Here is a 25685-nt window from a genome sequence, read left to right as displayed (position 1 = left end):
AAGCAACATGGCTCAGTGGAAAGAGCACGGGCTTTGGAGTCAGGGCTCATGGGTTTGAATCCCGGCTCTGCCAATTGTCAACTGTGTGACTTTGGGCAAGTCACAACTTCTCTGTGCCTCAGTTCCCTCATCTGTAAAATGGGGATTAAGACTGCGAGCCCCCATGGGACAACTTGATGTCCTTGTAACCTCTGCAACACTTAGAACAGTGCTTTGACATACTAAGAGCTTAATAAATGCTGCCATTATTATTATTATTATTATTATCATTATTATTATTATTAATTGTTGGCCTTGCCTGAAGCCATGACCAGACATGTTTATCACAGCTCTGAGCTTTAGGGTCCTGGGTCTGGGGGCCGAATATGCAAAGTCCATGAGGGTCATGGTTAGAATCAAACTTAAAACTGCAGAACTGGTTTCTCCATCAGTGATATTGTGTGCATAGCACTGCACTACGTACTCTGTTCCATTAACTCAAAATAAATTTGTCCTGAGGCGGCATAGGCTCAGATTAGGTATATGGGAAAGAGGCATCTCAGCAGAGAGTGGCATGTGTTGTGATACTCTGGACACTAAACTTCTCTGTCCTACAAGTGCTGGTCCTGCTAGGGCAGAGCTGGGTTTGTTGCCTCTTGCCAAGTGGATTGTCTGTAGGCCGGGGAAAAGCAGAGGGTTTCAGGCTCCATTGTTCCCAGTCTGGTCTCTTCACCTTGAGCTTGCAAACACTCCACCTCCACAGAGTGAGAGACATTACATCTGAGCAACCCCAGAGCAGTTGCAGGAGGAGAAGGAACAGCTGGGACAACCAAGTGTCTCCGATATAGCCAGCCAGGGGGTGGTTTTTGTAAGGGCCTGTAGCACTGTGTTAGGGATGTTATAACTCTGATGACAGTAATAGCAGAATCTTCAGCTTCCACACTGCAGATGGTCAGAGTGAAATCCGTCCCAGACCCACTGCCATTGAACCGAGCTGGGACCCCGGAGGCAAGGGTGGAGGCTTTGTAGATGAGAAGCGTAGGGGGTTGTCCGGCTTTCTGCTGGTACCAGTTTAACCAGTTCCCATTTCTATTGGTAACAGAGGCACTGGTTTTGCAATTGATGGTGACCCTCCTGGAGACACAGTCAGGGAGTTTGGAGTCTGAGTGACTGCAATGTCTCCCTTAGAACCTGAAATCAAGAAGCAAGATGAAAACAACAAGCACGTCAGTTAAGCGAATGGATCCTGTGATCAGTATAAAAGAGATCATCATCATCATCATCATCAATCGTATTTATTGAGCGCTTACTATGTTCAGAGCACTGTACTAAGCGCTTGGGAAGTACAAATTGGCAACATCTAGAGACAGTCCCTACCCAACAGTGGGCTCACAGTCTAAAAGGGGGAGACAGAGAACAAAACCAAACATACTCACAAAATAAAAGAAATAGAATAGATATGTACAAGTAAAATAGAGTAATAAATATGGACAAACATATATACATATATACAGGTATCATCATCATCAATTGTATTTATTGAGCGCTTACTATGTGCAGAGCACTGTACTAAGCGCTTGGGAAGTACAAACTGGCAACATCTAGAGACAGTCCCTACCCAACAGTGGGCTCACAGGCTAAAAGGGGGAGACCGAGAACAAAACCAAACCCTCTAAGATCTAAGATAAAGATTTCTTTATCAATCAGAAGGTTATTAATGTTCAACACAAAAAGACCCTTTAGTTATTTAACTGCTAGATGAAGAGACTGGGAATTGGTTCCAACAGAATCTGAAGATTTTTGAATATATTCCATGAGTTCTCTCACCCGGGATCCAGAGCATCAGGAGCCAGAGGAACTGAGTCAGTGTCCCCATCTCGATTTGTTTGACCTCCCGTCACTGACCGACAGCTGAAGTCAGTGAAATGGTGTGTTTATAACGGCTCTGAGCAGCAGGGCCCATCTGGGCCGATGGATATGCAAAGAAGGAGGTGGGGTGTGATGCAGCTGGGGATTAAAAGACCTTGAATGATCCCTCTGAGAGAACCTGGCTGCTCCTTAATACCTAACCACCAGCCTTGTTTTCTCAGGCTGGATCACCATTGCTGTAGAAGGGGTTACTCCTTTTCTTTCAGGAGCATCCTAGAATCCTAGAAACTCCTTTTTCATGTCTTCCCCCCTAGCCTGGAACTCCCTCTCCTTCCCAATACCCAACACCACCACTCTCTCCACCTTCAAGCATTATTAACGTTACATCTTCTCCAAGAGGCCTTCCCCAATTAAGCACTCTTTTCCCCAGCTCTCTCTCCCTCCTACGTGGTCTGGGCAATTCGATTTGTGACTTTTGGACATTTGATATTCTTCTCACCACAACTCCAGTCAGTCCATTGTATTTATCCAGTGCTTAGAACAGTGCTTTGCACATAGTAAGAGCTTAACAAATGTCATTATTATTATTTAGCGCTTAATGTGTGCAGAGCACAGAACTAAGCTCTTGGGAGAGTACAGTATAACAATATAACCAACACATTCCCTAACCACAAGTTTACAGTCTAGAGATAAGCTTAAAACATTTATGTATGTATCATTAAATTATATATTATAAATGACTTATTTATTCATATTAATGTCTGTCTCCCCCCCTAGACTATAAGCTCATTATGGGCAGGGAATGTGTCTACTAATTCTGTTGTGTTGTACTCTCCCAAGCGCTTAGTACAGTGTTCTGCACATAGTAAGTGCTCAGTGAATATGATTGATTGATTGAGAGAGTACAGGAACACAAGGAAAACTTTGCTGTGTTTTTAGGTGGAGTCCACCACATTTGGGTGTTACACCTTGGAAAAACTGGGATACAAAGGAAAATAGTCTCCTCTTGTCTGCCCGAGGCTGTGTTTTTCAGTCTTCTATGTATCATTTCCTGTCTCTGCTCTGAATCTCTCTGCCCATCTGTATCTCTCTGTGGTGGTACAGGATATCTCTGGTGAATCTGTGTCAGTGGGCCCCTCAGGGCAAGGTAAATATCTATGGCTCACACCCAGGTGCCAGGGGAATTGGGAAAGTGGGAATGGAGTCCCTGCAGTGCACCAGAGACAGTTCTCATGTTCCTCACTCTGTCTCCCCACTCCTGCTCCATGGGAGAATAGGTCAACTGAGGGTGCCTGTTTCCAAGGTTTTTCCACTTGCCTGAAAGCTTGGGATCTGTTCTACCTGCCAGGGTTTTCTTTGCATCCAGATGTAACTTGTGCATTTATGGAAAAATGAAGGACCCCCACCTCCAATTTTCCAATTCCTCTAGACCGTAAGCTCGTTTTGGACAGGGAAAGTGACTACCAACTGTGTTGTATGTACTCTCCCAAGTGCTTAGTCCAGTGCTCTGCCCACTCAATTAATACCATTGAAGTGATTTCAGTGCCTTTCTCATGTTCCCCAGATTGACCCTAGAAGACTCCAACTCCACAAGCTGTTTCATGATGACCCCTCAGCTGCCCAGTTCCTCTCACTCAACTCTGCCAACTTCCTGTACCACCCCACCTACTCCACTCACCATCTTGGAACCATAGTAGACCTCATCATCTCTAGTCATTGCAGCGCTTAGTACAGTGCTCTACACACAGTAAGCACTCAATAAATACAATTGAATGAATGAATGAATGAATCCTTCTAACATCAAGAACTCTGATATTCCACTCACTGACCACAACTTCCCAGCCTGCTTTCTCTCCCACACCTTTCCCAATCCCTGCATAGACCTCTGATTTCTAGAACCCCTTCCTTATTCCAAGCTGTCTTGTTCCATTTAGACTCCTTACCCAACCTCACTTCTCTCATTGCACAAATACACACGCTCAACTCCACCCCATTTATCCCTCCACCAATCTCACATTACCAATCCCCAGCCCTGGATCACCTCCACAGTACACTTCCTCCACTCTTGAATTCCTGTCAGAGGAGTACTGGTGGTGGAAATTCAGGCCCCAGGCCAATTTTCTTCACTTTAGGTTCATCCTCTTCTGCTATAACACTGCCCTCTCTTCTGCTCAGCAACACTACTTCTACCCCATGGACTCCCATCTCCATTGTCCCCACAAACTATTTCAGACCTTTAACTCCCTTATGAACCCTTCACAACTCCCCTCTATGCCCACTCTCATTCCCAATGATCTAGCCAATGATTCTGTTGAAGCAGCGTGGCTTAGTGGAAAGAGCACTGGCTTAGGAGTCAGAGGTCATGGGTTCTAATCCCGGCTCTGCCACTTGTCAGCTGTGTGACTTTGCGGAAGTCACTTAACTTCTCTGGGCCTCAGTTACCTCATCTGTAAAATGGGGATTAAGACTGTGAGCCCCACGTGGGACAACCTGATCACCTTGTATCTACCCCAGCACTTAGAACAGGGCTTGGCACATAGTAAGTGCTTAACAAATACCAACATTATTAAAATCAAGACCATCAAATCTCTCCCAATCATCTCCACAGCTCTCTCCACCCTCGACATCTACTCCCCCATCCTTCCCTGCCATCTCTCAAGAGATTACCTCTTTCAGCACGTTTGACCCCCATCCCATTTCACCTCTTAAAACCTCTTATGCCCACGCTTTTTCCTCTGTCTGACTTCCAAATTCAACCACTCCTACTCCGATGGATCTTACCTCTCTGCCTTCAAACCTTCTTTGGACCTCACTGCGCCATCCAGTTACTGGCCCTTCTCCTTTCTCCCACTGCCCCCACTTCCTCTCCTCCAATTACTTCCTGGTCCCTCTACCAGCTGGTTTCTTCTCCCTTCATTCCCTAAGATCACTATTTCCAAGGTCACCAATGACCTCTTTCCTGACAAATCTAACACACTCTACTCTTATCTAATCCACTGAACCTCTTCACTGCTTAGTCTGAGGCTCAACCCCTATTGTATGATTGTCTAGATGTGTAGATTGTGAGCCCCATGTGGGTCAGGGACTGTGTCCAACCTGATTATCTTGTATCTTCCCCACCGCTTAGTATAGTGCCTGGCACATAGTAAACCCTTAATGAATACCATTAAAAAGTAGTCTGGGTTAAGATTGTCCATTCCTTGAATTCCAAGGGAAAAGAAAACAGGGACAAAGACTTCGAAATGAGTCTCTAACCCCAAAATACTTTGTTTATATAGATTGCATAGGATCAGAAAGAGCCAAGGAAACCAAGCAATAAACATTGTCTTTCAAATATTCAAATCAGAGACTGTGTCCAACCTGATTATCTTTTATCTTCCCCACAGCTTAGTATAGTGCCTGGCACATAGTAAACCCTTAATGAATACGATTAAAAAGTAGGCTGGGTTAAGACTGTCCATTCCTTGGATTCTGAGGAAAAACAAAACAGGGACAAAGACTTAGAAATGAGTCTCTAACCCCAAAATACTCTGTTTATATAGATTGCATAGGATCGGAAAGAGCCAAGGAAATCAAGCAATAAACACTCTTTCAAATATTCAAAGCAGGTTTTGCTAATTTAGTATTCAGTAGGAGATCCCCAGTGAAAAACAGGATCCCCAATGGTATTGTGTGAGTCTTTTAACCATTGATTCTGGTGCAAGTTAGTCTTGGATTCTTTATTTCATCTGAGACCAGGAGTCACAGGTCCCTCTAGGAGCTGGTGTGGGCTGCCAACTTGAGACATCACACTGGCTTCATCAGTCAATCAATCAAACCTATTTATTGAACATTTACTGTGCGTAATCATCTTTGCTCTTGGGAGGATACAGTTCAATGGTAGCCACACTCCCTGCTCACAATGAGCTTACGGGCTGAAGGGGAAGATAGGTATTATTATAAATAAATGCTATACATACGTACAGAAATGCTGAAGGGCTGATGATGGGGTAAATAAGGGGTAAAAATCCAAAGCATGGGCAAAACAGAAGGGTTTGGGAGAAGAGGAATTGAGGGCTTAGCTTCATCTCTGCCTCCAGTCTCTCCCTGCTTCAATCACTATTCTATCTGGCAGCATGGAATACCTTCCTATAACATCACTCAAGACATGACAGTCAATCGACTGGTTATATTCGTTGAGCACTTTTGTGGGCTAAGCACTGCACTGTATTGAGTGATGCTGTGCTGTAGATGGTTCACAGCAGCTGCAGGGGGAAGGGGAGCAGCTGGGTCAGACAAGCATCACCGATCAACCAGCTGGTGAGATTTTTGTACCGGGCTGAAGCACTGTGAGAGGTACATAGCTTTGGCCACAATAATAGTCCGCAGCATCTTCTGTTTCCACACCACTGATGGTGAGGGTGAAATCCATCCCAGATCCGCTCCCGCTGAATCGGGGCGGGACCCCAGGCATCAGGGTGGTGGCCTGCTTAATGATCAGCTTAGGGGCTTGTCCAGGTTTCTGCTGGTACCAGTATAAGTAGTTACTAACACTCTCACTGGCTTTGCAGTTGATGGTGACTTTCTCTCCTGGAGCCTTGGACAGGAATTCTGGAGTCTGAGTCAGCACTTTCTCCCCACTGGCATCTGCAATAGGAAATGAATAAATAGGCAAGAATGGAAACACTTGAAAGTGTCCAAAATAATCAAGGATTGCATAAAAAAGTGTCAGGGATTTACAAAGCATTTAAATAGTGACAGACCTTCAGAAATTAAATGGGAAACGCAAATATATTTCACAGGACAATTACTAGAAAAATTCCAAAGATTTGTGAAGGAGGACTCTGTTTCCAGATTTCACCTAATAATGCTTCCTACCTGGGATCCAGAGCAGCAGGAGCCCGAGGAGCTGGGATGGTGACACCATCTTGATCCGTCTGACCTGCCTGAGGCTGACCGGTCCATTCCCCAGTGACAGCCACATTTATACCAGGTCTGAACGTCAGTGTCTGTTGTCAGGGGGCTGAAAATGCAAAGCAGCTGGGGGTGTGTCGTGTGTGTGTGTGTGTGTGTGAGAGAGAGAGAGAGAGAGAGAGAGAGAGAGAGAGAGAGAGAGATATTTAAAGCTGCAGCACTGGTTGGCTGATCTCCACTGGGCCTGAACACGGGCAGCTTCTTATAACCTGCCCCAGCCGGGCCATTCCGCATCAGTGGGAATGTGTCCCCCTCTAGTAGCTAGCAGCAAAATCATCATTTAATCATCTGCTCTCTGGAGTCACAGAAACAATATCCAATCTTCATCAAATTTATTAGACGCCAAACTTTGTCGTCCTCCCTCTTTTTGTCCCTTTCCCCTTCAGACAAGTAATATTATTTGTTAAGAGCCTAGCATGCATAAAGCACTATTTTAAGCATTAGGTCATGTGCCACAATGATTGTAATTATGGCATTTATTAAGCCCTCAGAAGTGATAATGATATTTACATGGCAACCATCTCTAGCACATCACACTGTATTAAACTATCAAGGAAGTATAACGGAAGCTGAACTGATGCTCCAGTTTGACAAAGAGTTTATAATCTGAAAGGAGAGATGGGGAAATGCTGAGCTCATTACAAGGAGAAGGGAGAAGCCTTAGGTTATAACAAGGGGACAGAAAGGTGGGTGGCAGGATGGGCTTCTGATAAAAGCATGGGCCTGAGAGCTGGAACACCCAGATTCCAATCCTAACTCTGCCCCCGACCCATTGGGTGACCTTGGGCAAGTCAGCTTCTCTCGCCTTCAGTTTCCTTATCTTCAAAATGGGGATAAAATATCTGCTCTCTTTTCACTTAGACTGCCACATACATCCAGGGACATTGGAAATAGAGTTAGCATAATTGCTTTTAGGTCAGGTTAATTTAGAAATGAAGATAAACATTTAACTCGAGGTAATTTCTCTGACTCCGTTAGTGTACAAGAGCAGTTGGACAGAATGAGCCATGTGGTTTCCTAGCCAGAAAGACCATTTCTGTCTTGAGTTTGATTTGGCTTCACTTCCACCCAAGATAAAGGATGATTAATATGAGATTAAGCCTTGCCTGTAAAATATTTTATTTCTCCTGTTCTCTCACTTGCGACCAGGAAAACATGAGCTAGAGTAACCCAGATCTGGACACCATCTTGATAACAATAAGAATGACAATGATGATAGTACTTTGTTAAGCCCTGTACCAAACAATATGGCAAGCATGAGTGTATCTGCCATGTTGAATATGAAATCATTTCCATGTTCTGTCCATTTGATTCTCTCACATGATTCCGAGTGGCTTAGTGGAAAGAGTCAAAGACTGTGAGTCAGAAGATATGGGTCTTAATTCCAGCTCCACCACTTGCCTATTGAATGGGCTTGAGAATGTCACTTAAATTCTCTGTGTCCCATATATAAAATGGGGATGAAATAGCTGTTCTCCTTCCTCTGGGATTGTTTAGCTTCATGGGGTACAGGGACTTAGAATGACCTGATTGTATTGTATTGTATTATATATGTTAAATGTGCACAATGTCTGGCCCATACGGAGAAGTTAAGAAATGCCACAATTATTATTCTAGTATTATTATCAAACCATATTTTGATAATATTCAAATTTCTCCCCCTTCTAGACTGAGAGCCCACTGTTGGGTAGGGATCGTCTCTATATGTTGCCAACTTGTACTTCCCAAGTGCTTAGCACAGTGCTCTGCACACAGTAAGTGCTCAATAAATACGATTGAATGAATGAATGAATTTCCTTCTGCTGGAATAAGCATGGCGAAGGCCACCCTGGTTATGATACAGCCAGGAAGAAGACTGGGGGTCTGAGCCTCCACGGTTCCTACAACTCACAGAAAACTCAGCCTCACCCTTTCTGTTCCTTCCTTCATAATTTCTTCATAATCTCCCAAATACCTATATCTTCTGCCCCTCTGTCCCTGGGCCACCTCTCTCTGTAGCTCATTGATCTGAACTGCTCTTCTCACTGGGGAACAATTTCCCCAAATTGATAATGGTGCAAGGGGGCAACCACTCTGGGCCACGATACCCAGGAGCCCCCCTATGGCTGGGGGTTCAATTTGCTCAGCATCACATCATGGGGAGCAACTCACGGGAGTGACTTTTCCATCATTCCTGCACTCCTGACTGACTTGGATTCAAAGGACACGGCTCTAAGCTCAACCTCTGCCTCACAGTCTCGAGGGAGAGCCAGCTAGGGAGGTTAAATAATTTCCTTCCCTTCAACTGCCATGGAAAAAAGGCCTATATTTTTGGTTTAAATTTTTACTCTGTTCCCCCTGGAACTTAGAGGGGTTTATGATTGTACCATCCCAAGCAGGTGAAATGTGGTGAGAAAAGTGTGATGAGAGGGGGTGGCTGACTTTCATTCCTGGTGATCCCTGTGGGGACAGGATTTGTATCAGGTCTGATGACTTTGTATTTATCCCATGCTTACCACAGTACTTGGGGATCAGGAGGGCAATTATCATATTTCTGAGGAGAGAAGACTGCCATGGTGTCAGAAGTGGGCCCCTGGGTTCCTCCCTCTGTCCAGAAGGGCTGGATGGGCACAGAGTACACTTGGGCTGAAAATGACCCACAGCTGACATTTGTAGGTGCCAAGGGTTCAGATTCCATTAGGCAGAAAGGACATTTAAAATACAGTGTGTGTGCTGAACAAGAGGTAGCAGAACCATGGACTTTAACCTGCTTAGCAGAACTATGGACTTTAGCCTGTTTCTTTTCTCCTGGGGTTGATTCCTCCAGAGCAGGGCTGGGGAAGTTGTCGCTATCGGTGTTTTCACTTTCCAGAAGAGGGGGAGGAGTAGAAGGTTTCAGTTACCAGGGCCAAACTGGCAGCTCATGAACCTGAAAGCCCTTCATCTACACAGACAAAGAGATGCTGTCTGAACAGCCCCAGAACAGCTGCAGGGGGACGGGTAGTTCCTGGGACAGCAGAGCGTCACTGATTGACCAACCGGGGGAGTTTTTGCACAGGGCTAGAGCACTGTGGGGGGGAAGGTTATAGCCTTGCTGACAGTAGTAGTCTGCAACATCGTCAGCTTCCATACCACTGATGGTCAGAGTGAAATCCGTCCCGGACCCGCTCCCGCTGAATCGGGCCGGCACCCCAGACATCAGGGTGGTGGCCTGCTTAATGATCAGTTTCGGGGCTTGTCCAGATTTCTGCTGGTACCAGTGTAAATGGTTACTAACACTCTCACTGGCTTTGCAGTTGATGGTGACTTTCTCTCCTGGAGCCTTGGACAGGAATTCTGGAGTCTGAGTCAGCACTTTCTCTCCACTGATGTCTGCAATGGGAAATAAACGAATGGTGAGGAGGTGTAACCTTTTCACAGTGCCAGAAATAATCAGGAAATGAATGAAAAAGAGTGTGAGTATGACAAAGCATTTGAATAGGGGCAGACTACTGAAATTACACAGATACAAATATACATTTACAGAACAGTTACTAAGAAATTCTCAAAACCTGTAAAGGAGGGCTCCCTTTCCCTATTTCATGTAATGGCATTTCTTACCTGGCATCCAGAGCAGCAGGAGCCCAAGAAGCTGGGACAGGGACACCATCTCGATCTGCTTGAAGAGCTTGAGGCTGACGGTTCTTGTCCCAAACAACAGCCCTATTTATATCAGCTTCGAGCAGCCGGGCCCAGAAATAGAAGTGTGTAAATGCAAAGCAGCCCAGTCATGTGTGTGCTGAAGTTGGGAACTTAAAACTGCAGCTCTAGTTGGCTGGTCTCCACTGGGCCAGAACATGGGCAGCTCCTGACAGCCTGGCCCAACCTGGGCAGTTCGCACCAGGGGGAGTGTGCCCCCCTCTCTTGGTTAGCAGCAAAAACATCATTTAATCATCGACAAACAGTATCCAGTCTTCATCCAGGTTAGCTAGACAAGGTATTCTCTCCTCCTCCTCCTTCTTCTTGTCCTTTTTCCTTTCAGGCAATTAATAATTATTTATTAAATGGCTACAATGCACAAAACACCATATTAGGCACTCTGTCATGTGCTATGATAATTATAATTAGGGTATTAATTAAGCCCTAATAAGTAGTGATGGTATTTATAGGGCAATCACTGAGGATATCACACTTTGTTAAGAAAGTAGGACAGAAGCTGCACTCCTGTTCTAATTCAATGATGAGTTTGCCATCTGATAAGGGAGAAAGGCAGGCACTGATTTCTTTACAAGAAGTTAAGAATCAATCAATCATATTTTTCGAGTGCTTACTGCATGCAGAGCACTGTTCTTAGTGCTTGGGAGAGTACAATATAACAGAGTTGATAGACACATTCCCTGCCCACATGGAGCTTGAAGTCTAGAGAGGGAGCCAGACATCAACATAAATAAATAAATTACAGATATGTATGGAAGTGCTGCGGAGCTGAGAGTGAGGTAATGAAGTGTGTAAATCCAAGTGCAAGGGAGTGGTTGAAGAGAAAATGAGAGCTTAGTTGGGGAAGACTTTCTGGAGAAGATGTGACTTTATTAAGCCTTTGAACACAGGGGAATTGACGGTCTGTCAGATATGAGGGTGGAGGGGGTTCCAGGCCAGAGGCAGGACATGGGTGAAACATTGGTGATGAGATAGGCATGATCAAACTACATTTAGCAGTTTGGCAAGGTAGGAGGAGGTGAACTGATAGAGTGCTTATATGCCAATGGAAAGGAGTCTCTGATGCCTAAGTGTATGGAAAAATACTGGAGGTCCTTGAAGAATAGGGAAACATGAAATGAATGGGTTTGAAGAAAAAGAGGAGCCCGGTAAAAACCACTAAAATTTTCCTGTCCTCTCTGCTGGAGGGAGAGATTGGCTTCATGCCAAATATCTTGTTTCCTTCTCTTAGATCTTCAAGGTCTGTGTGCCCTTTAGAGCAGAGAGAATGTTCAACACACATACAAAGAGATTAGTTTCATGACAAATGTTTGGTATAATGCTCTGCTTTAGGTCATTATGACTTTTGTTCCCATAAGAGTGAAATAATATTTAAGAAGAAAAGGAGAAATTGGTTTCATGCCAAATATCCCAGTTCATGTCCCCTTAGGACAGAAATGATATTTACAGAAGAAAAACATATTGACTTCATGCCAAATGTCCAGTATGCATCTCCTTTAGGTTTTCATGGTTTGTGTTTCTGTTAGATTGGAGGGAATACTTAAAGAAGAAAAGGAGAGATTGACATCCCAAAATACATCCACTTTAATTTTTAAGGTCTTCACAGCCTGTGTTCCTCTTAGAGTGAAGGAAATATTTTGAGGAAAGAAGTACACATTGACTTGGTGCCAGTATGTTGCTTTATTTTTTCAGGTCTTCAAAGCCTGTGTGTTCCCTAGAGCAGAGAGCATATTTAATTGAGAAAACAAGATTGGCTTTATGCTAAATATCCAGTTTAATTCTCTCCTTCAGCTCTTCTTGGATATGCTTTCCTTAGAGGAGTGTATTTAAAGAAAAGGAGACAATGGTTTAATGCCAAATATCCAGTTTAATTCTCTCTTTCAGGTCTTGAGGTCCTGTGTTCTCCTTAAAGGGAAGAGAGTATTTGAAGAAAGGGGTATATTGGTTTGATATCAAATATCCAGTTCAATTTTTTCCTTCAGGTCCTCATGTCCTGTATTCCCTTAAGAGAGGAAGAGAATACTTAAGGAAGAAAAAAGATTGACTTCATGCCAAATATCTGGATAAATACTCTCCTTCAGCTCTTCATGGATATGTTTTCCTTAAAGAAGTACATTGAAAGTAAAGGAGACATTGGCTTTATGCCAAATATCCAATTTAATTCTCTCCTTGTCTTCATGGCCTTTGTTCTCCTTAGAGGGAGGAGAGTAATTAAAGAAAAGGGTATATTGGCTTCATGCTAGATATCCAGTTTAATTCTCTCCAGTTCTTCATGGTCCGTGTTCTCCTTAGAGAGAAGAGAATGTTTAAAGAATATGGTATATTGGCTTCATACCAAATATCCAGTTTAATTCTGTCATTCAGGTCTTCATGTCCTGTGTTCCATTTAGAAAGCAGAGAATATTTAAGGGAGAAAAAAAGATTGGCTTGATGCTAAATATCTGGAAAAAGTCTCACATTCAAGTCTTCACGGTCATGTTTTCCTTAGAGGAGTATATTTAAAGAAAAGGAGGTATTGGCTTTATGCTAAATATCAGTTAAATTCTCTACTTCAGGTCTCCTGTGTTCTCCTTCAAGGGAAGTGAATATTTGAAGAAGAAAGGCATTTTGGCTTCGTATCAAATATCCATTTTAATTCTCTCTTTCAGGTCTTCATGGCCTGTGTTCTCCTTAGATGGAAGATACTACTGAAGATTAGGGTATATTGGCTTCATGCCAAATGTCCAATTTAATTCTCTCTTTCAGGTCTGTGTGATCTGTGTTGCTTAGAGTGCAGGGAATATTGAAGGAAGAAGGCTTCATGCCATGTATCTCTTTTAATTCCCTCTTTCTGGTACTTATGACCATGCTTCCCTTTTAGAGGAGTGTATTGTTTTTAAAAAAGGATATATTGGCTTTATGACAAATACCCTCTTCAATTCTCTCTTCAGTGTTTCATGGTCTGTGTTCCCCTAGAGTGCAGAGAATATTTACAGTGGAGGAGACTCTCCTTCAGGTCTTCATGGTCTATGTTCTCCTTAGAGGGAACAGAGTATGTAAAGAAAAAAGTGTATTGGCTTCGTGACAAAAATACAGTTTAATTCTCTCCTTCAGGTCTTCTTGGCCTGTGTTCTCCTTAGAGGAAAGATAGTACTTAAAGGAAAGGGTATATCACCATCATGCCAAATATCAGGTTTAAATCTCATTTTCATGTCTTCATGACCTGTGTTCCCTATAGTGGGAAGAGAGATTTTAAGGAATGGGTATATTGGCTTTATGCCAAATGTCCAGTTTAATTCTCTCAGGTCTTCATGGCCTGTGTTCTTTAGAGTGCAGGTAATATTTAAGGAAGACAACGTCATGAGAAACATCTCATTTAATTCTCTTTTTCAGTTCCTCCTGTCCATGTTTCTCTTTGAGAGTAGTATATTTTTTAAAAATGTATTGGTTTTATGGAAAATTCCCTGTTTAGTTTTCTCCTTCAGATCTTCATAGCCTGTGTTCCCCTTAGAGTGCAGAGAATATTTACAGAAAAGGAGATTGGTTTCATACTACACATATTATTTATTTCTCTCCTTCAGATCTTAATGGCCTATGTTCTTCTTAGAGGGTCGAGAGTACTTAAAGAAAAGGGTATATAAGCTTCATGTCAAATATCCACTTCAATTCTCTCCTTCAGGTCTTCATGGCCTGTGTTCTCATTAGAGAGAAGAGAGTGTTTAAAGAAAAAGGTATATTGGCTTCATGCCAAATATCCCATTTAATTCTCCATTTCAGGTCTTTATGACCTGTGTTCCCTAGTGTGCAGGGAATATTTAGGGAAGAAAACTTCATGCCAAATATCTTGTTTAATTCTCTCTTTATGGTCCTCATAGCCATGTTTCCCTTTGAGCAGAGTGTATTTTTTTAAAAAAGGATATACTGGCTTTATGCTAAATACCCTGTTAAATTCTCTCCTTCAGATCTTCACAGCCTGGGTTCTCCAGCGCTTACCATATGGTGTGACCCATCCAAATGCTTTACAAATATCACAATTACTATTATTGTTATCATCATCATCATCAATCATATTTATTGAGCTCTTACTATGTGCAGAGCACTGTACTAAGCGCTTGGGAAGTACAAATTGGCAACATATACAGACAGTCCCTACCCAACAGTGGGCTCACGAGACTACTCTTCTCTCTGCTTGAATTAGCATGCCAAAGGCCATCTCAGCTCTGGCTCAGACAGGAACAAGGCTGGGGGGTCTGAGTCTCCAAGATCTGTACAATTTACAGGAAGCTTCCAGTATAGATCAAAGACCTTTTCCACAAATCATCTTCCAGCTTGGTTCCTTCCTTAGTCATTCCTCATGGAAAAAAAAAAGCAATCCACAAAATCCCCTCATTCCCTTCCCCACTCTCCAGGACCCACCTCTCTCTGTAGCTCATTGGCCATTGTATGTCCAAGGAAGGATACATATTCCCACAGTTTATGGGATGAGTCAGGAAAAACAGTGGCAATGGCGTGGGATAGACAAGGAACAAAATGGCATGGTAAGAAGGTTCATTTTGTTTTCTTTGTGTCAGTGGGCGCATGTGCTGTACTTAAACTCTATCAAAGTATTTCTGTGATCAAATTGATACTATCAAATTTCAGAGACCCAGTATTTAGCCTTTCTTTCTATCTTTCCACTTTCAGAAGCCTTGTAAATGTATGTTGCTCTTTTAAAATAAGTCTCAAAAAGTCTCATCACATTTTTTAAATGCCATTATGATGCAGAAGAGACACAAATTCAATAAATGTTTTGAGTTTTGAGATTTCCAAATGGTTAAATTTTTTAAATGCCTCCATCAAAGCTTTATACATTGTACAGAATTAGATTAACTTGGCAAATGTTTTCATTTTAGTAAGTGCATAGATATTTTAGAACTAGAAAAAGGTACGAGAATGTCTTCACCAATATTAAAAGCAACACACTACACTGGTCCCTTTATCAAGATTTCCCTTACTACTTATACATCGTTATCATAGGCTACACATAGTCAAAATTTTAATAATTCATGACTGTAATCCTTCTAGATAAGCAGCATGGCTCAGTGGAAAGAGCTCGGGCTTTGGAGTCAGAGGTCATGGAGTTGATTCCCGGCTCCGCCGATTGTCAGCTCTGTGCCTTGGTTACCTCATCTGCAAAATGGGGATTAAGACTGAGCCCCCTGTGGGACAACCTGATCACCTTGTAACCTCCCCAGCACTTAGAACAGTGCTTTGCACATAGTAAGTACTTAATAAATGCCATCATTATATTATTAAATAATTGGGGAAAATAGAATTCTCAACTGGAAAAGTGCTTTTAGGGATTTTGCTTGCCCAGTGCTGGTATGGATGGCACCAGGAGCTGGTCTCTCCAAGGCAAGGCTGTCTCTGCCTGAGCTACTCGGGGACTGGGGAGGAGCAGAAGGGTCAGTCTCCAGACCTGTCAGTCCGGCCCTTTCCCCTCAAGCCTTCAAACCCTTCAACACCACAGGGCGAAAGATGCTGCCTCTGAGAAGCCCCACAGCAGCTGCAGGAAGAGGGAGAGCAGCTGGGGCAGCCAAGCACCACCGATCAGCCAGCTGGGGGAGGATTTTGTACGGGAATGGAGCACCGTGTGCCAGGCCAAAATTGACAGTAATAATCTGCAACGTCGCCAGCTTCAACATCACTGATGGTGAGAGTGAAATCCTTCCCAGACCCGCTGCCGCTGAACCGAGCCGGGACCCCGGTATGCAGGGTGGAGGCTTTGTAGATGAGCAGCTTGGGAGACTGTCCGGGTTTCTGCTGGTACCAGTGTAAGTAGTTGATCCCATCACTGTGGGTAATATTCTTACTGGCTTGGCATTTCATGGTGACCTTCTGACCTGGAGACGCGGCTAGAAGGACTGGAGACTGAGTCAGCACTGTCTGTCCACTGGAACCTAGAAAAACAAGGGAGAGGTGAATGAATAATCATTATTAAACATACTTATTATGATAAGTGCTTACTATGTGCCAAGCACTATTCTAAGCTCTGGGGTAGATACATAGTTATTAGTTTGGAGACAGTCCCAGTCCCACATGAGGCTCACAATCTCTTTACGAGGGAAGAACACAGAACTGTGCCTTTAACTTTGAATGATTTCTACTTAGTTTCCTGACACAGTATCATTCAGAATATGGGGTGAACATCTATGATCCTGTCCATTCCTCAGTAAATTTTGCCTGAATTTCATGAAATTCGCAGAGAGTCAACTGCATCTAAAAAGTGGTTTCCTCTGTGGACTCTATGTCCAATTCTGAATCTTCTCTCACCTGAGACCCAGAGCATCAGGAGCCCAAGGAGCTGGGACGGGGACACCATCTCGATCCGTCTGACCTGACCTAGGCTGACCGGTCTCAACCTCTGAGATGTGGCTTGTTTATAACCGTCTTTTGGCAGGGTAGGTCTCCGGGGAAAAAGGATGCAAAGCAGCCAGTCACGTGGTGGCATCAACATTTAAATGACGAGTTGATTTCAGTCAACAGAAGGGGTCCGTGCACAGAGAGTTACGATGATTCCTCTTTAAGGCCCCTGCACACTCTCAACTCCTTCTCAAACCAAATTTCTTTCAGCCTCCCTCACTCTCAGTCTGTCACCATGACTCCCACCAACCTCATCTTTATCTTTATTAGTAGTAGTATTATTAAAATGGGGATTCAATACCTGTACCCTCTGCTACTTAAACTGTGAGCCCTATCTGGGACAGGATCTGTGTCCAACCTCATCTTCATCTCCACTATCATCTCTACCTCTCTGAATTAGGTATTTAGATAGCATTTGGACATTCCTCATCCCCCAGGTATGAGAAGACTCCTCTCTGGCTCAGAAGAGGAGACAAGATTTAGGTTGTTCCTTTCCAAAGACTTGGAGCTTCCTGCCTGGGCCAAGAACACTAGAGAGGGAGTGGGGAGTTTGCTGGAAGTGTCGCTGAGGCCTCTGGCCATGACTGCCAGGGAACTGTAATGCCATGGTGGGGAATGGCCAACAGAAATCCTGGATTGTGGCCCATTCAGATGCAGCCATGGATTGAGCAGGGAGGGCATTGAGTAATATGCTCTGACATTCCACTCACCATTTTCTGCATTCTGTCCCACCACAGGGAAGGCATCAGGAAGGTTCAGACCAGCTGCGGTGGTAGTGCAGGTTATGTCTCAACAATAGGGAGGAGGAGGGGAAGAAAGGCTTACCTACTTCCCCCTTGGATAGCCAGGACTCAAGTTGGTTCCTCCAGGTTTATTTGGAATATTCTGGGAGCGGACTGACTTCTGACCAATAGGATGGAAAGCTCTTCCCTTCGAGGGACAGAGCAGAGCTGTAATGGAAGGTTGAGCAGGGGAAGCTAGCTGGAGCCCAGGAAGATATGCTGGAGGGTCTACAGGAAAACCAGAGGAGCAGCAGCAGCAGCAGGTTTCAGGGTAGTGGCCTGCTTAATGATTACTCTAGGGACTCGTCCTGGCTCCTGCTGGAAACAGTTTATGCTAATTCCAACACTGGAACTGGTTTTATAGTTCATTCATTCAACCGTATTTATTGAGCGCTTATTATGTGCAGAGCACTGTACTTGAGGATGGCTGTGTCTCCTGGAGTCTTGACCAAAGAATCTGGAGTTTGGGTTAGGACAATGTGCCCACATGACTCTGAAAGGAAAACAGAAACAAGTGGATTTGAATTTGTCTATGAAATTAAGCTAGTAAAAAGGACAAGTGCTGTATATCAAACCTCACATGAGCTGAGTTAATGAGCAATGTGGACTGTGAACAGGAACCGAGTTTGTGAATTTCTCAGGAACAACATCCATTTCCAGTAGGTTGTGATGGAGAATTCACTTTCCAGTTTTCACCTAAAGATGTATCCTACCAGGGATTCAGAGAAGCAGGAGCCCAAGAAGCTGGGCCCGGGACACCATCTCAATCCATCTGAACTGCCTGAGTCTGACCGGTCCCATCTCCAGCAAAATTCATATTTATTCCAGATCTAAACAGCAGTGACTGACATTAGGAGTGTAAACATGCCAAACATGTGGTTAGCTCAGAACTCAAATACCTCATCTGTAAAATGGGGATTAAGAGTGCGAGCCGCTTGTGGATCAAGGACTGTGTCTAACCCGGATTACCCTGTATCTCCCCCCAGTACTTAGAACAGTGTCTGGCACATAGTAAGTTCTTAACAGATACTACAAAATAAATAAAAGTGCTTACTGTGTGCCAAGCAGTGTTCTAAGTGCTAGGAAAGATATATTGTTATCAAGTTAGACACAGTCCCTGCCCCACATGGGGCTCACAGTCCAAGTGGAAGGGAGAACAGGTATTGAATCCCCATTTTCAGTTGAGGAAACTGAGGCATAGAGAAGTTAAGTGATGTGCCCAAGGTCACATAGCAAGCGATTGGCAAAACTGGGATTAGAACCCAGGTCTTGTGAATCCCAGGCCTATACTCTTTCCACTAGTCCATGCTGCTTCTAGTTGTGAGCACGGAACATGTATACCAATTCTGTTATATTTTACTCTCCCTACCGCTTGGTACAGTGCTCTGCACACAGAAAACACTCAATAAATATGATTGATTGAGCTTTTGGACAGTTGCTCTCAGCTTGTCTCCAATCAGAAAAGGCTGCAGTATCAGTTTCTTGTATACTATGTTTCCCTCTGGTAGTGGAGGGGTAAATCATAGTTGAATAATTAAGGCAAGGGACTAACAGTGGCTTGTAGTTCTGCCAATAAGTACAGGAGCAATTGATGGAGCAATAAGGGAGAATGAACTTAGTTTGGAGTTTTGGAGACAAGCAGGAGACTATGACCAGGATCCCAACTGGAGTATGCCATGCATCTTTCTTCCTCACTTGGTCTTCTGAAACTGAACACCAGAAGCATCAAACAACACTGACTGCAGCAAAGTGGCTTGACCTCTCATTGTGGAAATGCTGGCATTGCTGTTCCAGAGATTGGAACTTTTTTTTTTTAATGGTACTTGTTTAGCTCTTACTATGTGCTCTTAGTCAATCATATTTATTTAGCACTTACTATGCACAGAGCACTGTGCTAAGTGCTTAGGAGAATACAAATAACAATAAGCAGCCACATTCCCTGCCCACAGTGAGCTTATAGTCTAGAGGGGGTGGAAGGGGTTGGGAGAAGAAGGGAAGCACTGGAGCTTCTGGAGGGCTGGAGCCAAGAGCAGCCACTGCAGCATAAGTGGAGCCCTAATTGGGGCAGTTGAAAAGATGTTGGAAACCAGGAGTGTGGCCACCAGGAGAAAGTTGGAGTCATCAGAGAGCTGTCCAAGAGGAAGGTGGAGGGGGCACCACCCTGTCTGAAGTGAGGTGGTAGGGCCAAGACCCAGGGTTCCAGCCAAGGCCCAAGTAACATTTGCTTTCCCTCCCACGTACCCTGAACTAGGGCCCACCTCTCCTCCCTCCTTAATCCTAGCATCAGCTGTGGAGGCAAGCTCTGCTTGAGCTGGGGCACTGTGTGGCCATGTGACTGCTGCAAAGTAGAAAGCAAATCTGGAGGATGTGGGAGGTATGGGGGAAAAGAAGGACTGAATTTGGGGTATAAAAATGGGGAGAAAACTGCTTGGATTAGGGGAAAGCTAACAGGGAACTGGATGAGGAGACTAGTGGCAGGGAGAGAGATGACTTCTGGAGGTTATTGGATGTGATGTCCATAGAAGGTTTACAGATCCTGGAGTACATCAACAGTTAGTAAAGAACATTACCTCTGTATTGCCAGTATTAATAGTTGGGTGTAATCAGGGATTCTCCTAACATGCATACCCAGGTTATATCCTGCCCATGATACAAGCACTCCAGGCTTACCACCTGTATCACTGGATAGTTTTACCCATATAGCTGCCTAACTGCTCAAGTCTTCCTTCTGAACTCTACAGGTAAGAAATTACCTCATTAATCTGTCCTCCCCTGACTTAAGATTAAGTGATCAGCACTGAAAGGCTCTTGCAAGATGCTCTGCATAAACTTGGACTTTAAAGGTAGAAAAGAGTCAACTAAAGAAGTTTACTTAACTATGCAAAAAACTTAGAAATGAATGATACAGCTGTCAGTGAGTTAATTGGCCCTCATTTATGGTTCAGTAGGGACCTCATCAAACAGCTTCCCCAAAGGCAGGAGGAGATATAAGATGCTATACCAGGTCAGGTGAGGGGCCTGGAGATTTGGGAGTCATCTTTATCAGCTGAAAGAATGCGGCCAGGTGAAGTCTCTGGGAGAGTGAGTGGAGTGCAAGGTGAATGGAGGAGCCCAAACAGAGCACCATGGGATAGCCCAGCAAAATGGTGAATTAAGATGAAGAGCTCGCAAAGGATGGACAAAGACATAGGAAGAGGAGTTTCTTATTTTAAACTGCCTCCACTAAGACAGTAAGTACACTTAAAATAACAAAACAGTATTTCTAAATATTGAGGAAAGGATCATATAAGTGAAATCAAGGCCAGAAAGCATTCATAGGGAGATCTTGGCCAATGGCACCAAAACAGCCAAAAAGTCAGTGAGGATCATGGCAGAGAAGAGAGCATTTCATTTACCAGGAACAGGTGATTGGAGATAAATGGAGGAGTGTGTCTTCTAATTCTGTTGTACTCTCTCAAGAGCTTGGTACAGTGTTTTGCACATAGGAAGCACTCAAAATACCATTGATTGTGGAAGAGAGTCAGAATAAAGGCTGTGGACATTGCTGGTTGGGGAAGACCCTTTTCCATTTGAATGATTGACAGAGTCACCGAAGTGACAAGGAAGGAAATGGGTGACTATTATAAGAAACACCTTTGTCAACTCTCTTCCAGGGGACAAGGGTCTGAGGAGCAGCCAGGCAGTAAACTAAGCTCTGTTCATATGAGAGGTATCACTTGCTTTCAGATAACTCAGAGCTGCTCTAGGCCAGTATCTGAACACTGCTGGTGTCACATACAGATTGGGAATAGGGAGAGGAGTTGCTGGAGGCCCTGGCTAACAAAAAACTGTTTAGAAGCCTAGCTGAGATCCAGGTTTATTTAACTACCTACACTTTGACCTATGGCCTCACCATGGATGACCAAACATGAGCAGAAACTAAGATAGTTCTTATGTTACAAAAATCCTATTTGCATCATCATGCTTAATGTATGTAACATGTAAATTCAGGTTTCGGACAGGAAGGAAATGGAGAAGCAGTGTGGCCAAGTGGAAAGAGCATGGGCTTAGAAGTCAGAGGACCTGCATTCTAAACCTGGCTCTGTCACGTGTCTGTAGTGTGACTTTGGGCAAGTCACCTAACTTCTCTGGGCCTCTGCTTTCTCAACTGCAAAATGGAGATTAAGTACTAGTTTTCCCTCCTTGACTGTGAGTCCCATGCAGGACAGGAACTTTGTCTGACCTAATTGACTTGTACGTTCCCCAGTGTCTAGAACAGTGCTTAACACAAACACCATAAAAATGGGAGCCCGTTACACTATGCACTTCTATGTGCATGCAGTATAGCCACTGTGGGGGAAGATTGGGTAATCAAGGGAGACAGGAACAGAGTTCATAGAAGAAACCCTGGCCTATGAGCAACTGTCCCTCTGAGACTTAGCTGCTGCTCCTCTGAGCTTAAATGACTGAAAAGCCTGGGGAGGTTTTTGTTTGGGGGTGGAGCACTGTGAGAAAGGGTAGCTCTTCCACTGCATACAGTAGTAATCTGCAGCATCATCAGTTTCCACACTGCTGATGGTCAGAATGAAATCCGTCCCAGACCTGCTACCGCTGAACCGGGCAGGGACTCCAGGCATCAGGGTGGTGGCCCCCACAATGATTGGCTTAGGGGTTTGTCCAGGCTTCTGCTGGTACCAGTATATGCTAGTATCAATACTGGAACTGGTTTTACAGCTGATGGTGGCTGCATCTCCTGGAGCCTTGGCCAAAGAGTCTGGAGTTTGGATCAGGACCATCACCCCACTGGACTCTGAAATAAAAGCCAACACAGTAGACTTGAATTTTTCAATGAGGTTAAACCAGTAAAAGAGTAACAGCATTGTATATCAGTCCATGCATAAGCAGCGACAATGAGTGAAGGGGGGATTTGAAATTGAAAGCTTCAATTTCCGGTGGCCTGTGAGGGAGAATTCGCTTTCCAGTTTTCACCTACAGATGTTTCCTACCTGAAACCCAAGCAGCAGGAATCCGAGGAGTTGGGATGGGGACATCATCTTGGTTCGTCTGACCTGTCCAAAGTTGACCTGTCCTGTCCCTGGTGACCATCTCATTTATAAAGGCTCTGAGCAGCAGGGCCCAGGGTTTTGGAGGGGGGAAATGCAAAGCAGCCCGTGTGTGTGTGTGTAAAACCTCAGAGCTTAAAGCTGCAGAACTGGGTGGTTGTTTTCCACTGGCCAAGAACATGAGCAGTTCCTGACATCTTGACCCCAATCAGAAATGGTTGCAAATTCAGCATCAAGTGGAGTCTGGCTACCTTTGTTGGTGAATGTGTAAACAATGTGTAAATTGTTGTACATTCCCCAGTGCTTAGAACAGTGTTTAACACATAGTAAGTGCTTGACAAATACCACAAAAATGGGAGCCTATTACACCATGCACTAGTATGTCCATGCGGTATAGCCACTGGAGGGGAAAATAGGGTCTGAGGGGTAGTAACAGCTCCGCCACTTGCCTGCTGTGTGGCCTTGAGCAAGTTACTTAACTTCTCTGTGCCTCAGTTACCTCATCTGTAAAATGGGGATTAAGAGTGTAAGCCTCATGTGGAACAGGGACTGTGTCTGACCTAGTACAGTGCCTGGCATATAGTAAGGGCTTAACAAATACCATAATTACTATGATTATCCCAGACAGAGATCAGAGTTTCTGAATATAATTATCATCATCACCATTATAACAGTAGCTGATATACATGGATGCATGATTCTATTTTGTCCTAATTATCTTCCCTTATCAGGATGATGCCCAGTGTCCCCGAGAGCTTGTACTATGGTATATGTATCAGTGTGAGGCTGAGTAAGGGCACATAGCCCAGAGGGGACAACACTGGCCTGAAAGCCAGAAGATGTGGGTTCCAGTCCCAGTTATCTCTCACTCTCCTCCAGCAGGTGCTCCAGGCCTTTGGAGACTGCCTTACTTCCAGGAGATGGATAGAAGTGCCCAACCTCCACTAAACTCCGAGCCCCAGTGTGACCCCTTCCCTCAGACCCAAGGCCATGAGGCCATGAGAGTGCTGTTTTGGTTATCTCCTGGATTCTTGGGGATGGAGCAAAGAGGAGAAAGTTTAGAGGATAAAAATAAGAATGGCGAGTGGACCAGGTTGACGGATGAAGGGAGAAAGAATAACCTGGAGAGGGGCAAAGGTCAAGATCACTGAGGTGAGGTAGGATGGGGTGAGATGATTGAGTGCTTTAAAGCTGATGATAATGAGTTTCTGTTTGATGCGGACATAGATGGGCAATTCATTCATTCAGTCATATTTTACTGAGCACTTACTGTGTGCAGAGTACTGTACTAAGTGCTAGGGAGAGTACAATATAACAATAAAAGACACATGTTCCCAGCCCAAAACGAGCTTACAGTCGAGAGGGAGATAGACATTAATATAAATAGATTAATTATGGATATATGCATTAGCGCTGTGGGGTTGCGAGGAGGGATAAATAAAGGGAGCAAGTCAGGATAATGCAGAAGGAAGTGGAACAAAAGGAAAAGAATGCTAAGGCCTTCTCAGGGTAGGCCTTCTTGAAAGAGATGTGCCCTCAATAAGGATTTGAAGGAGAGGAAAGTAATTGTTTGTCAGATAGGAGGGAGGCCAGAGGCGGGATGGGGGGAAGAGTGATGAGATAGACAAAATCGAGGTACAGTGAGTAGGCTGGCATTAGAGGAGCAAAGTCTGCAGGCTGGGTTGTAATAGGAAAGTAATGAGTTGAGTTAGAAGGGGGCAAGGTTTTTGAGTGCTTTAAAGCCAATGGTAAGGAGTTTCTGTTTGATGTGAAGGTGGATGGGCAACCAATGGAGGTTCTTGAGGAGTGGGGAAACATGGACTGAATGTTTTTGTTTGAAAATGATCCAAGCAGCAGAGTGAAGTATGGGCTGGGCTGGGGAGAGACAGGAGACAGAGGGATCAGCAAGAAGGTTGTTAACAGTAATCAAGGCAGGATAGGATAAGATACAAGAGGGACACTTTTGCAGAGCACAGTACTAAGCACTTAGGAGAGTACAATATAATAGATACATTTTCTGTGCACACAACGAGTTTACAGTCTAGAGGGAGAATTAACTAGATGCAATTAACTACCTAGAAGTTGACCTGTGGCCTCAACACAGATGACAAAACATGTGCAGAAGCTAAGGTGGCTGGTTTTATTTTGCAAACCTCTCATTTACACTGTCATGCCAAGTGTATGTAGCATGCAAGCTCAAGTGATGACCGGGAAGGAAATGAGAATCAATTAAACTAGGCACCTGTGTGTCAATGTAGTAGAGCCACTGTGGGGGAAGGAAGCATGATTGATTTATGACTGCCTCCTCCATGATAGTGTAAGATCCTTGAGTGAGGGATTATGTCTTTTACCTCTATTATACTCTCACAAGAGATATGTACAGTACTCTCTGCACAGTAAGTGCTCAATAAATACTATTAACTTGTTACTCTGGATATACTTGGAATCCATGTGTTTCTACAGGCACAGTTATCTGAACAGGGAAAATCTGGACTGTTTGCAAAATCTCCAGTTCTGGGATTGATTTGGGCAAACCAGAATGAATGACCACTGTTTATGTCATGAGAAGAAGCAACAGAGATTTTGGGGGACTGGAGAACTGACCATAGAAGCAAATGGATATGGCCTTTTACTTGGATTATCCTTTCTCTAATACAGTGGTTTGTCTGTAGTGGGTGCTTAGTGATGCTACTGAGTAGAAGAGGAAGGGGCTGAACTGGGCCTTTCCTGTGTGAGCAGCAGCAGAGGCAAGTCTGACTCTGACTCCGTGGCTCTGTGGTAAGCAGCTGCTCCCGTGAGCCGCCTAAACTGAGGGAGGTTTTTGTACTGCACTGTGTCACTGTGTCGGGGACCAATTTGTACCTTGTTGACAGTAATATTCTGCGGCATCGTCAACTTCCACACCACTGATGGTCAGAGTGAAATCCATTCCAGCACCACTGCCTCTGAACCGGGCCGCGACCCCGGGCAACAGGGTGGACACAAGCTTGATGATAGCCTGAGG

The 25685-nt window shown here is 44.2% G+C and overlaps 1 pseudogene and 3 gene segments (V, D, J or C); all 4 read right to left on the bottom strand.

Moving 5' to 3' along the window:
• Nucleotides 1-753: 753 nt before the first annotated feature.
• Nucleotides 754-4059, bottom strand: LOC119932829 (annotated as a pseudogene).
• A 1677-nt stretch (nucleotides 4060-5736) lies between these two features.
• Nucleotides 5737-10136, bottom strand: LOC119933565. The segment is given in 3 exon segments: nucleotides 5737-6474; nucleotides 6706-6867; nucleotides 10058-10136. Coding segments are annotated over 2 exon segments (444 nt in total).
• LOC119932828 lies at nucleotides 9725-10443 on the bottom strand. The segment is given in 2 exon segments: nucleotides 9725-10152; nucleotides 10381-10443. Coding segments are annotated over 2 exon segments (477 nt in total).
• Nucleotides 10444-15952: 5509 nt separating this feature from the next.
• LOC119932827 lies at nucleotides 15953-16845 on the bottom strand. The segment is given in 2 exon segments: nucleotides 15953-16394; nucleotides 16768-16845. Coding segments are annotated over 2 exon segments (491 nt in total).
• Nucleotides 16846-25685: the final 8840 nt, after the last annotated feature.

Source organism: Tachyglossus aculeatus, chromosome 10 (genome assembly GCF_015852505.1).
Source record: "Tachyglossus aculeatus isolate mTacAcu1 chromosome 10, mTacAcu1.pri, whole genome shotgun sequence".
Classification (NCBI taxonomy): Eukaryota; Metazoa; Chordata; class Mammalia; order Monotremata; family Tachyglossidae; genus Tachyglossus; species Tachyglossus aculeatus.
The sequence above is the reverse complement of the archived record's forward strand: the minus strand, read 5'-3'. Positions and strand labels throughout refer to the sequence as shown.